General features: G+C 38.5%; 2 protein-coding genes and 1 non-coding gene across 4 annotated transcripts; 2 read left to right on the plus strand and 1 right to left on the minus strand.

The window, feature by feature from the left end:
• Positions 1 to 99: 99 nt before the first annotated feature.
• On the plus strand, positions 100 to 6,935 carry LOC137737669 (uncharacterized). 2 transcript variants are annotated; one of them, XM_068477212.1, is made up of 14 exons: positions 100 to 367; positions 493 to 605; positions 687 to 783; positions 891 to 1,015; positions 1,299 to 1,830; positions 1,972 to 2,157; positions 2,420 to 2,713; positions 2,814 to 2,966; positions 3,401 to 3,555; positions 4,252 to 4,357; positions 4,476 to 5,471; positions 5,799 to 5,871; positions 6,016 to 6,381; positions 6,538 to 6,935. In XM_068477212.1, the coding sequence occupies exons 1-14, from the start codon at positions 263 to 265 to the stop codon at positions 6,729 to 6,731; spliced, it is 3,495 nt and encodes a 1,164-aa protein (XP_068333313.1). In that variant the 5' UTR covers positions 100 to 262; the 3' UTR covers positions 6,732 to 6,935. The 2 variants fall into 2 exon arrangements, with proteins under 2 accessions (XP_068333313.1, XP_068333314.1); XM_068477213.1 differs by having other exon boundaries at positions 6,019 to 6,381.
• On the minus strand, positions 6,896 to 9,699 carry LOC137737670 (small ribosomal subunit protein bS1c-like). The gene is made up of 7 exons (XM_068477214.1): positions 9,315 to 9,699; positions 8,593 to 8,868; positions 8,393 to 8,473; positions 7,862 to 8,143; positions 7,665 to 7,775; positions 7,394 to 7,480; positions 6,896 to 7,240 (listed from the first exon to the last, which is right to left on the minus strand). The coding sequence occupies exons 1-7, from the start codon at positions 9,606 to 9,608 to the stop codon at positions 7,133 to 7,135; spliced, it is 1,239 nt and encodes a 412-aa protein (XP_068333315.1). The 5' UTR covers positions 9,609 to 9,699; the 3' UTR covers positions 6,896 to 7,132.
• Positions 9,700 to 10,310: 611 nt separating this feature from the next.
• Positions 10,311 to 10,381, plus strand: TRNAG-GCC (transfer RNA glycine (anticodon GCC)). The gene has a single exon. It is a non-coding gene; the product is annotated as a tRNA-Gly (tRNA).
• The last annotated feature ends 2,630 nt before the right edge of the window (positions 10,382 to 13,011 follow it).

The following is a 13,011-nucleotide window of genomic DNA, read 5'->3' on the forward strand; positions in this document are numbered from 1 at the left end:
ATAGTCTATAAAATGTGTGTTTATGTACCAAGTAAAGGAAAAACATGCCCAACGCGCGTGACCAGGAAACTAGAAGTTATATAATTCCCGCTTCATGGTGTGATAATTGGGTAAAAGCCCTCTGTCGTTCGCCATTTGTTTGTCGCATAGAATTGTAGAAAGAGAAGAAAGGCTCCTTCGCCTTTGCACAGAACGCTAATAACGCCGCCGCCGATCACGCAATACAACACCCAGAGACAGAGGAGGAGCCTCATCGGCGAAGATGGTGAAGGTCCGGATGAACACCGCCGATGTCGCCGCCGAGGTCAAGTGCTTGCGGCGGCTCATCGGCATGCGCTGCTCCAACGTCTACGATCTCTCCCCCAAGGTCTCTTCTCTCTCTCTCTCTCTCTCTCTCTTTCTCCCCTCCATTCTCTCCTTCTTCTGCCTTTAATCAATCAAATTCGCATTCCTATGATTCTCAAATGTGTTGTGAAATTGGGTTTTCTGCAGACGTATATGTTGAAGCTCATGAATAGCAGTGGAGTCACAGAGTCCGGCGAGAGCGAGAAGGTTTTTCTATTGATTGAGAGTGGCGTCAGATTGCATACGACTCAATACGTTCGGTATGCCTATCAGTTATTGCATTCCATTGAAATTTGCAGATAATGGGTAAAAGGATATCTTTTTTTCTGCAATTTGTGCAGGGATAAGAGTAATACTCCATCTGGGTTTACCTTAAAATTGAGGAAGCACATACGAACACGAAGGCTCGAGGATGTACGGCAGCTTGGATATGATAGGGTACAAGCTATATGACATTTCTGCAAATTGGGTTCTTTTTTTCAGTTTTGGCTTTTTTTACTGTTTAGTTTCTGGATTTTGTCTAACTTTTGTGGTCTCCTTTGCAGATTGTTCTCTTTCAATTTGGGCTCGGTGAAAATGCGTACTATGTTATATTGGAGCTTTATGCCCAGGGAAATGTTATTCTCGCAGATTCGGATTTTATGGTCATGACCCTTCTTCGCTCCCATAGGTTAGTGAGTAGCATCCATTTCTTATGAAATTGCTAATTATTGGGCTCACTTTCTTGCACATCAACTTGGCATGTTATGAATAAAAAGTTTTCCAGTTCTTGCTTAATTATAGATGTGCTACTATTTGTGTTAGCATTTGTAGCTTTAAGATTTTGCTAGAAACATCTTTGCTAGCTTCTGATTGTTCTTACTGTTCAGTAAGAGAGCACACAAATTTCTGATTCTTTTGTTTTCTTTCTCTTAAGTTGAAATATTAATTAGGTGGTAATTCTCATTTAATAGGGATGACGATAAGGGGGTTGCAATCATGTCACGTCATCGTTATCCAATTGAAATATGTCGAGTTTTTGAGCGAACAACTGCTGAAAAGTTACAGGAAGCTCTTACCTTGTCCAAGGAACCAGATAACAATGAACCCGTTAAGGATCATGAAGGTGGAAATAATGTGCCTGATGCACCAAAAGAGAAAAAGGGTAAAAGTAAAGGTGGGAAGCCTGCTGAGTCAAGTAAAAGTAGCGGTGATACTAAAGCCAAACAGGCCACCTTGAAGAATGTTCTTGGGGATGCGTTGGGCTATGGACCTGCGCTATCTGAGCATATTATATTAGATGCTGGCCTCATTCCAAATACAAAAGTTTCTAAAGAGAACAAGTTAGACGATAATGCAATTCAGCTTTTGGTTGAAGCTGTTGCGAAGTTTGAGGATTGGCTGCATGATGTCATTTCAGGTGATAAAATTCCTGAAGGGTACATTTTAATGCAGAAGAATTCAGGGAAAAGTGGTCCCCCATCTGAACCAGGGAGTTCTGTCCAGGTTAGCACACTGCCTTAACTTGCTTTAGACTAGTGTGTAATTTCCCTTTTTTCTTCCCTTGGTTGATGGAGATCTGCCTAGTTAGGATTCCATTACATGGTGTTTTAAACTTTAACAGTGACTTCTACATCTATTTTGCAGATATATGATGAATTCTGCCCCATATTATTGAACCAATTCAAATCGAGGGAGCATGTGGAGTTTGAAACATTTGATGCTTCTTTGGATGAGTTCTATAGCAAAATTGAGAGTCAAAGGGCAGAACAACAGCAAAAGGCAAAAGAGAGCTCTGCCACCCAGAAGCTTAATAAAATACGTGTTGATCAGGTTTGCCCTGTTTCTTCTACTATGTTATTTGAAATTCAAAGGCAGGTTTGAGCAGATTTTTTCTGCGTTATGACTTAGGTTGAACCGAAATTCCATGTACCCTGTCCCCCTTTGTAGGGGGATGGGTAGAGGGGTCAGGGGTTCCGAAATATTAATGTTTATATATATACTTGGTTTACGTTCTGCATTCTATGTTGTTGGACCATATGTGCTATTTATGCTTGGAATATTTTTTCTCAATCATTTCAACCCTATGATATAGGAAAATCGTGTTCACATGCTAAGGAAAGAAGTTGATCAGTGTGTTAAAATGGCGGAATTGATAGAATATAATTTAGATGATGTGGATGCTGCTATAGTAGCTGTTCGTGTAGCTTTAGCAAAGGGCACAAGTTGGGAGGATATTGCTAGAATGGTGAAGGAGGAGAAGAAATATGGAAACCCTGTTGCTAGCCTCATTGACAAGCTTCAGCTTGAAAAGAATTGCATGACATTGCTGCTGAGCAACAATCTTGATGAAATGGATGATGATGAGAAGACTCTCCCTGCAGATAAGGTTTGTTTGAATGTTTTATTTTTCTACATCTTCTCTAGAATAAAATGATGAGTCGCTTCATCTTACCTTCTACTTCCATTACCTTTCTTCCCTATTATAGGTGGAAGTTGATTTAGCACTTTCAGCACATGCCAATGCTCGGCGGTGGTATGAACTAAAGAAAAAACAGGAGAGCAAACAGGAGAAGACTGTAACAGCACATGAAAAAGCATTTAAGGCAGCGGAGAAAAAGACTCGTCTCCAGCTGTCACAGGTAGCTTCAGCTTCCAGAGTCTTATGATTTAGTTTTAAATGGCGAGCTTGCAAATATAAAATGCAAATCAGTTGTTTTAGCCTTTTCGCACAACCAAGTTTTTCTGATGGTATTCATCCAACTGCTAAGTAGAAGCTGTAGCATGTTTAGCACAACAGAATTTTCAAGGCACGGTGTCATAAATATAAGGACAGAATAATAGGGATTCAGAAAATATATACTGTGTGACAAGAGCAGTATGTCAACATCAATGCGACCGAAACACGAAGCATATATTCGTAGACGTATAAAAATATGTATACAAGGAAAAACAGAATTATTTATAAGAGGAGAAGCATACTTAGCTGTAGATTTTTGTCACCATTATCCAATATAATCTTAGAAGATAGCTGTCTTCGATTTTTTAATTCCACTTTGTTTCAAATAACTTGCAGGAAAAAGCTGTTGCTAGCATTTCACATATGCGCAAGGTTCACTGGTTTGAGAAATTTAACTGGTTCATCAGCAGTGAGAACTATTTGATTATCAGTGGACGTGATGCTCAACAAAACGAGATGATAGTCAAGCGCTATATGTCAAAAGGAGATCTGTAAGTCAATGTAGTTATGTGGACATAATACATTTTAGTTCTTGTCTAAATGATCTAGCACTACGAAACAATAATTATAGATTTAAATAATACACTTACTGTGATTTATGATTGTTCTTATAGTGTGTGGGAAAATTCTTCCTGAAGCTTATATCCATCATTTAGTTTTGTTTTGTCTTTCAATTTTGTATGTCCTTTGCATTGGTCACCGGAAGTGTCTGCATGTTTCTTGTCTATGGCTGCCTCCTCAGAAACTCCTCTGCTATTGGCGATTGATAATTCTTGTTCCCTTTCTATATAAGTTTCTTTTATTAAATTTTATTTTTTATTTTTTTATAAGTTCTTGTTTCTTTTTATTTGGATTTCTATTCTTTTTTTCCTTATCCAGTGACTTTGGACTTTCTTCTTTTTATCCTCCCTTGATTTTTTTGCCCTTTCGTGATTTCACATCTTCATACTACTCCAAGAGAAACGAAAGGAAATAAGCTTATAAATGGAGCTGACAAAATTTATTATTGCCACATTGATAGGAGATAGGAATTCTTGGTTGGTCAATTTCACATTTCCAAGAATCTTTAGTTTACCTCAAAGTTATTACAAATATGCCAATAAGTAGCTGCTTATTTCATTTAGTGTGAAGCCAACTTAGCATCTTCTTTCTCATGTTGATTGATTTAAAAAAAAAAAAAAAAACAGGTATGTCCATGCGGAGTTGCATGGGGCTTCCAGCACCGTGATAAAGAACCATAGGCCTGACCAACCAGTGCCTCCACTTACATTAAACCAAGCAGGGTGCTTCACAGTAAGTCACAGACCTTCATGTAATGCTTTTGTTTTCATATTAGTTTATTGTGTTATTGCGAGTGCTTCATATCACTGGATGTGTAATTACTGAATAGTTAACTGATATTATGCTCTAGGTTTGCCACAGCGCAGCATGGGATTCAAAGATTGTCACTAGTGCGTGGTGGGTTCATCCTCACCAGGTCAGTAAAACTGCTCCTACTGGGGAGTATCTGACAGTTGGAAGTTTTATGATTCGTGGGAAAAAGAATTTTCTTCCTCCACACCCTCTAATTATGGGCTTTGGGTTGTTATTTCGCTTGGACGAGAGCTCATTGGGCTCCCATCTGAATGAGAGGAGGGTAAGAGGTGAGGAGGAAGGGACGAATGATGTTGATGAAAATGGACCTCTAGAAGAGGTATCTGATTCTGAGTCAGAGAATGAAACCATAGAGGAAAAACTTGCAGAAGAACCAAAACCCGCTCCTGATTCATCTATACATATTGATAAACCAGATCTGAAAGACCCATCTGGGAATGGCTTACTTACAAGCAATGCTGAAGCAAAAGACTCAGCTGAAATTCCCATGAAAGAAAAGAAGACCTTTAGTGATGCTGATATTTCTGTAAATGGTGTTTCATCTGTCACCCCAGAACTTGAGGATCTCATTGATAGAGCTCTTGGGCTTGGATCTACAGCTATGTCTGCTAAAAAATATCAGATTGACACTTCTCCAGTTGATTTGGTAGCGGAACCTAATGTTGAGGAGAATAAGGCTACAGGAAGAGAGAAACCTCATATTTCAAAAGCTGAAAGAAGAAAGCTCAAGAAAGGCCAGACTGGTAGTGCTCATGAAGAACAAGCTGATCTGCAAAACGAAAAGTTGAAGCAACATGAGATTTCAGTCAGTCAGCCTGAAAAGGAAGTTCATGAGAAGAAGCCTAGTGGTGGAAAAACCAGCCGATCAAAACAACACAATATTTCTGCCAGACAGACCAAAAATGAAGTTCATGATAAGAAGCCAAGTAGTGGAAAAGCCAGCCGTGGACAAAAGGGTAAACTCAAGAAGATGAAAGAGAAGTATGCTGATCAGGATGAGGAAGAAAGAAGGATCCGTATGGCTTTGCTAGCTGTGAGTAAAGTTACTTGCACCATTCTTATATTTATAACCAATTGATTTTCTGTAGCCCTTAATTCATCTTTTCTAAATTTGAGCTTTGATGCCTCTTACACTTGATGCATAATTTCGTGCTTTTTCGTACACATGCATCCGCATCTTTGCATGTGCACTAGTTATAGAACTTTCATTCTAATATTTTCTCACAAATGAACTGCAAACGTATAACTGTGTCCATAACATCATCCTTAAGAATTTTCCTATGATTTTTTTGAAGTTACACCATTTTTTTGCTCAAGAAACCTGATAATAGATCTAAATGACGATATTTGTGAATTTCAGTCTGCTGGAAGAGTACAGAAGAGTGGAGAGTCCCAAAATGAAAATTCAGCTCTGGCTGAAGATAAGAAACTGAGTATGTCATCCTCATTCTTCATGTTTCATCAGCGTTTTAAACTTCCAAGGCCATAGGCCATCTTTGCTGGTTATTTCTCTCTAGTATCATATAATGGAAGTCCATTGTTTTTTTTGTGGTTAACGTCAATTCTTATTAATCTAGCAGGTCCTGTCGATGCTCCAAAAATATGTTATAAATGTAAAAAGGTAGGTCATCTGTCCCGGGATTGTCCAGAACATCAAGATGGTACGTTACATAGTCATGCAAATGGTGGAGTTGAAGATGACCCTCCTGTGGGTTTGGATAAATCTACTTCTGAAGTTGACAAGGTGACAATGGAGGAGGATGATATTCATGAGATAGGTGAAGAGGAGAAGGAGAAATTAAACGATGTTGATTACTTGACGGGCAATCCACTGCCCAGTGATATTCTCTTATATGCGGTGCCTGTCTGTGGTCCTTATAGCTCCGTCCAGTCTTATAAATATCATGTGAAGATAGTTCCTGGCTCTGTGAAGAGGGGGAAAGGTAAAGAACTTCTCACATGAATTTGTCTGCTAACTTTTAAAGTACCTGCAATGCTAGGATAGAAAATTATCTTCTCGTTTCCCTTACGTGCGTTTTTTTTTGGTTCAAGTGCTTTTATCGCATCGGTTGACCTCTTTCTTGAATTCTTTTTTGTAGCTGCGAAAACTGCCATGAATTTGTTTAGCCACAGGCCGGAAGCAACGGTTAGAGAGAAAGAGTTGATGAAAGCATGCACTGATCCTGAGTTGGTTGCTGCAATTATCGGCAATGTGAAGATAACATCTGCAGGCCTCACTCAGTTGAAGCAGAAGCAAAAGAAAGTCAAGAAGAGCAGCAGCAAAGCTAAGTAGGTAGCCTAAACAGCTTCGTGCTGCGTCAACGTTTTGTAAACACAGACAACACTCGTTTCCTCTGTTTGGACCCGTCTAGGATTGTTACGCCAGTATACTCTCTACTGCACAAAAGCAGAATAATGATGTTTCCATTTTCCATAGCTAGCTATATGTATAAACAGTTTTGTTAAAGCAATGTAATTGTGTATTAGCATTACAGGCGGTATGGGGCATGAGCTTTTACAAACAATTTCTACAAGAAAATTAAAGCGGGACAAACCCCGAATATGCTGAGGAACATTTACGTCTCAGTCAGTCACTTCAGCCGGGGGAACGTCCCTCAAATCTAAACCCTCGACAGCCAAGTCCGAAGTGAGAGGACCCAAGAGTCCGTCGGAGCTGATGGTTAACCCACTTCCTCAGCCAGTCACTTCAGCTGGGGGAATGTCGCTCAAATCTAAACCCTCGGCTGGCAAGTCCGAAGTGAGAGGACCCAAGATTCCGTCGGAGCTGAGGGTTAACCCACTCTGCAAAATTAAGGAAAAAAGCGTACGGTTAAGTTAACAAACATGCCAATAGCCCTAAAAGCTGATTCTAGTACATTCAACTCTGGTTTCCTAGTCTGCTTTTTCCATTTGGCATTCGGAGCAAGTTTAATGAAATAATAAATCAGCAAGTACCTCCGGCTGGAAACGGAGCATGTCCGCACGAGCCATAGCTTCCGCTTGAGCAATTCTCTGCCGGAATGTCTGTGCCATCTCCTCCGCCTAATAGAACAGAATAAAAAACATACATATAAGTCATTTATCTGGTTTCAGGAAAGGTAACAAGGACATAACAGGAGAAAACACAAGAAGAAAGGAAGATTGACCTTCACTGCTACAACTTAGTATTCGCCATTCGGTTAGTGAAACTAGTAAAGATGTTAAGAGGTAATTGTACAGAAAATACCTTCTCAAATACAAGCTTTGGATTGCGAATCATGTCACCGGGAGTAGGTTCTAACTTCTTGGTAGAAAGACTTACACGGCCTCTATCACGGTCATGGCTCAATATCATGACCTACAAAAAGAGTATAAATTTAGAAATGTTTTAACAGTGGCAAAAGACTATCAGCCAATAACTTGCCAAGGATATAGTATCTAGACCTTGAGAGTGTCACCAGGTTGGAGAACTGTCGCAATATCAGAGACTCGGTCATGACTGATCTGACTAACATGAAGAAGGCCATTGATTCCACCAATGTCGATAAAGGCACCATATGGCTTCAAGCTCTGAACAGTACCAAGGACAACTGACCCAATTCCAAGCTGTGCTTGGTTGTCTGCCATGGCCTTGCGGTTACTGAGGACAAGCCTAGACTGTTCTTCATCAACCTCCACAAACTTCAGAGGAATCTCCTTTTCAAGAAGATCTTCTGCAGTTGATTTCTAATATATAAAAGTAAATGTGGTTCAGATACTGAAGCATTTAGTGTTAACAGTAATTCGAACTCAGAACTATGCCAGTGACAGCGCTGAATGCCGAATAGAAAAGAATTTTGGAAGGAAGAAGCATAATGTTATGGAACTGCCTGTTTAATTCATGGACTACCACACAAGCAAATGCAATCAGAAAGATGGCATAAGTATCAGCTAAGAAGAGAATTGGAAATCTAGAAGTGAGGTTAAAGGACTAACTGTTGATATCTGGGAGAAAGGAACAAAACCTCTAAGGCCTTCCACCACGGCCACCACTCCACCTTTATTCGCACCAACGACCTGAACAAATACATTTTAGAGCGCTATTTGTCTGAAAATTACAATCATATTCATGATGCTTGGAAATATATACCAATTCTAACATTCCAGGCAAGAAACCAAGGTAAGAAGATACTTACCTTACCCTTGACAACAACATCCTCAGCTTGGAGCTGTCTACATCTTTCCCATGATAGGTCATACTGGATGGACTTTAAGCTCAAGATCAAGCTATCGTCAGCTCCGTTTTCACCAATAATCACAAACTCCTCTCTCACTCCGGGAACTATGCCCACTTCTTCTACACTCTTTATTTTGTGAATGCATGCCTCTTCAAGAGGCAAGTATGCTGAAGATTTTGCAGTAATGTCAACTAATGCTCCATTGTTATCTATATTGAAAACTGTTCCCCTCACCTGAAAAAACAACCACAAAACAAAGCCGTGTGCGCAAATTTAAAATCTCCCGCAGGATAACAAAGAAACTACATAAGCTGTAAACAGTTACAGGTACTCACTGTAAACCTATATGACAAGTGAAAAAAATGAATTGAAGAAAAGCTCAAAACCGAAAAATCCACAGGCATTGCCCATGTAAACTTACATAACCACAAACAAAGTAGTGCCATTTCCAACACTTTATGCAATTGTAGATTCTACACATAAAAGAAGAACAAATAGTTCTTCTGGGTATGTTTAATGTGAGCCCAATGACACAGACCCAAGTCTCGAATTCGATACAAAAAGACATATAATTTCTTCGTTTCAGCTCATATACATCAAACCATTTTCCCATTTAATCAAAAGGGTTAAAAAAACAGAACCAAATTTGAATTACCAAAAGGAGAGGTTGAGAGAAAGACCTTAGTTCCAATCTCAGAATTGAAGTCGTACTTCTCGAGAGCGTTGTAAAAGGAGTCGAGAGTGAAAGAGACGCCTTCCATGGGGGCAGTACGACACCGTTCGTGAGCATCCTCGAAGATTTCCTTGAGCTTGAGGCGCTCTTTGGTCTGTGCATTCGAGATGACCGCGGCGGAGACGATGGGGAGCAAACCCGGCATTTTGTTTTGCTTCGGCACGATTGAGGGCTTCGAAAGCCTCGAGGTGGAGATCGGTGAGCATCTTAAGCCTGTGAATTGCTGAGCCAGAGACGCCATGGCTCTCTCTCTCTCCCTGTTCTTTTGTGTTGCTTTGCTCGCAGTGTGGCTTTTCAGGAAGTTGAAATTTTTTTTTGGTTTTGCTGATAAGGCACTGACGCGGGAGAGAGAGAAGAGAGTTGCATGGATTTTGGACAATGTGATTGTGTTGATGTTTATGGGTCATGGTGGAAGATCGGCCCATTTAATTGGATCTAGATCCTTACTAAATTTGGGCTGTCATGATCCACAAGGATAGTCAGGGCAACAAAGGAGAGACTTGATCGAAACTTCAGTGCACTATTACCATACCGTCCTAAACTAATAACATAATACTTTATTAGAGTCAAAACACATAATATTTATTATTGGCATGAATGTCACAATGGCGTTTAGAATGAGAGGAACTTGTTTAAAATAATTACACAATTACAGTGGCGTTTCGTACCAATAATACAATGATGCGTTAATTTTTTGCTATATATCTTTGCATCATTAACATAGGATATATTTCGTGGTGCACGTGTCATACGTCATTCTCATAATGAACAGCGTACATAAGTCTTTTCCGAACAAAGATGGGTTTTTTTAGTGAACCCCAAAAATTAGTTAGTAACTTATTAGGCATGAGGCACCTGTGTGAAAGAAGAACGAAGCCATAATATTCATACTCTTAACAAATATACCAACAAATATATAAAAGCTGACATTGACTCTCAAGCAGCACCAGTGGTCTAGTGGTAGAATAGTACCCTGCCACGGTACAGACCCGGGTTCGATTCCCGGCTGGTGCATTCTCTTTTGTCTTCCGTCAAAGTTCTTGCTCCCTCGATTACATTTTTGTTAAGGGAACGAAATCCAACAACAAAATTCAGAAAAATCTCAAAATTGTCTATTAAAAATCATCTTTTGAGTCACTATGGTGATATTCCTTTTCACTTGGAAGTAAAAGGTCTTAGGCTTGAATCTCATAGATAGCGAATTCGATACCAAATTAGGCTACCCATTATGTGGTTTTGCCGAACTCTGTTTTCTCTTAGTATAAAAATATCGATGTACTAAAAAAAACAATAATTCTCTTGATTACGTACAATAAAAACTTAATAACACATTAGGGAAATAATCAACAAGATTATCTTGCTCCAATTATTATAAAAATGTCAAAATTGTCTATTAAAAACCATATCTTCTGAGTTTGGATACGCAAGAATTCTCTTTGATTACGTACAACATAAACTTATAAACTTAATAACACATTCAAATCCCGCTTTCCGTACGTTAAGATATTGCCAGTTTAATCTATTGTAAAAAAATAATCTGGCGTTCAATCAATCGAAGTACCTGTCCAGACTCAAACCAAGCGAAGCACTATTCTCCACGTATTGGGTTATATAGTTTTCATCAGCACTGACCGACCACCTGAAAAAGAAAAAGAACAAAGAAAAACCCTAATTCAAAGGCTAAAATCTTTTCCATCTCCGTCGACCTTGTAGTTTGTAGAGAGCTGCCCACCTCTTCCAGAAAAGTTGCTTCACAAGTATTCGGGCAGATTCCCACTATTTCATGCCACCTTTTACACTTGTTTGCAGATTACTAAAACAAGAATATCCATGTCTTAGCTAGTTAGAACTGGTAGGAATCAAAGAATAAAAAGGTAGGAATCAAAGAATAAAAAATGAGCGTGACGTTTCGGAAAGTTTTCACCCTGCAATTTTGTAATAAACTTTGGATTATCGATTAGGTTATTCAAACTGTATGCAGAGTTTGAAACTGGATTATTTTGGTGTTACTATTTAAACTTAACTGTTTAGTTACTAATCTTTGTACCATAACCTTCATTGGCTAATCAGATCCCTCTCACCCCGCTAATACTAAACCCTTCTGCAGATAAAAAGTTAACACAATCCTAGTTAACAACTTGCTCCATTAAACTTATAAATTATAATATTATGGTGTTTCAACCGTGTGGAACAATTTGTTCTTCAAAAACAAAACTCCAAAAAATATGCTCGATCCAATTATCTTTGTCTTTGCTTTCATCATGTTTTTTGCTGCTTTCATTTGTTGTATTTGTAAATGACAAGATTAGATTCTTTACCAAATCGAATGGAAAGAAACCCTCTAGGAAATGCGAATATATATTTTCCCCTTACGAATTGATGGAGTATAAACTACAAACTTTTATGGGAAGCAGAAGAATTCAAGAGAAAATGATACTTGTATATTCAAATTACTTGTATGGTAAATATGAATGTTCAAGCACACACCACTAAAAGTAACTTGATAATATAAGATAATATAGTGGCTTGTGCGGTATTAAGTTATATAGCGGTTTGTGCTTGAAAGTAACGCAAACTAAAATGTAACAACTCAAATAATTAAAAGATATATTAAAATATGACTCATTCTATAGGAAGTTTGAACTCATTTTCTTATTTATATATACACATATACAAGAAAATCAAACCTAAAACTAGGTGTATAGACAAATATTTTTAACCATTTGAGTCATAATACAGATATACGTTCTATATTTAATGGCTTTCAGTTAAAATTATGTTATCACCTTCCATAAGGGAGTGCAGTTAATTAAGAGTATGTTCTAAGGAACGAATTGTTGAGATCAAAATGGAAACTGAAACAAACTACACAGAATAATCTGAACTGTATCTTTCAAGAGCATCACATAGGATTAACTGAAATTGATTTGTGACATTTATTTATTTGGGATTTTAATGAGTTTCCGAATTGAACATAAAATCTCTAAAATTTAGATCACTCAACATCCTAAATTGATCGAGGATCAGAAATATGATCGGGCTAGTTTAACTTCTCTCCAAAGAAAAGATAAGTAAAAGATAAAGGGAACAAAAAAAGAATATACAAGATTGCACACGATTATATCCAATGAGAACAATATTCTTTAGTATTACACGTCCATTTTTACCTTCCACACACTCTTTTTAATTTTTCACCATTGATCATCTTCAATTCAATCGTCCGATGGCCGAAAATTGAGAGACGTGTGTGAGAAATAAAAATAGTGTTGTGAATAGCTCTACCCTATTCTTTTGATGACTAGTTTCAACCCGGTCTAAGGAAAAGAGTGTCTCACACATACTGGAAACCTATCCTCAAACGAACAATCAACAACAATAAACCAACAAATTACAAACCCTCCTCGACTAATATATCCTGAATCAAATCTGGAGTTTCCTCAAACCACACAAACTCCTGAGAGCTACTAATACCCATCCTAGCAAGCCGATGTGCCACCTCATTTCCTTCCCGTTGAACATGGCTAACCGTCGAGTGCGGCATTTCTGCAAGGAAGCATCTCAAGTCATTTACAATAGGGCCTTAGGAGGAAGAATCATCCCCCCGTCCCTTCATAGCAGCCATCACCAAACTCGCATTTCTTCTT

The sequence above is a fragment of the Pyrus communis genome, chromosome 6, assembly GCF_963583255.1.
Source record: "Pyrus communis chromosome 6, drPyrComm1.1, whole genome shotgun sequence".
In the NCBI taxonomy this organism is placed as follows: Eukaryota; Viridiplantae; Streptophyta; class Magnoliopsida; order Rosales; family Rosaceae; genus Pyrus; species Pyrus communis.

Coding starts and splice junctions, on each gene's coding strand:
- LOC137737669 (XM_068477212.1), top strand. CDS start 263: ATGGTGAAGGTCCGGATGAACACCGCCGATGTCGCCGCCGAGGTCAAG. Junction 1,831..1,971: donor AACCAGGGAGTTCTGTCCAG/GTTAGCACACTG, acceptor TCTATTTTGCAG/ATATATGATGAATTCTGCCC. Junction 3,556..4,251: donor TATATGTCAAAAGGAGATCT/GTAAGTCAATGT, acceptor AAAAAAAAACAG/GTATGTCCATGCGGAGTTGC.
- LOC137737670 (XM_068477214.1), bottom strand. CDS start 9,608: ATGGCGTCTCTGGCTCAGCAATTCACAGGCTTAAGATGCTCACCGATC. Junction 8,474..8,592: donor ATGTTGTTGTCAAGGGTAAG/GTAAGTATCTTC, acceptor GTATTTGTTCAG/GTCGTTGGTGCGAATAAAGG. Junction 7,241..7,393: donor TGCTCCGTTTCCAGCCGGAG/GTACTTGCTGAT, acceptor TTAATTTTGCAG/AGTGGGTTAACCCTCAGCTC.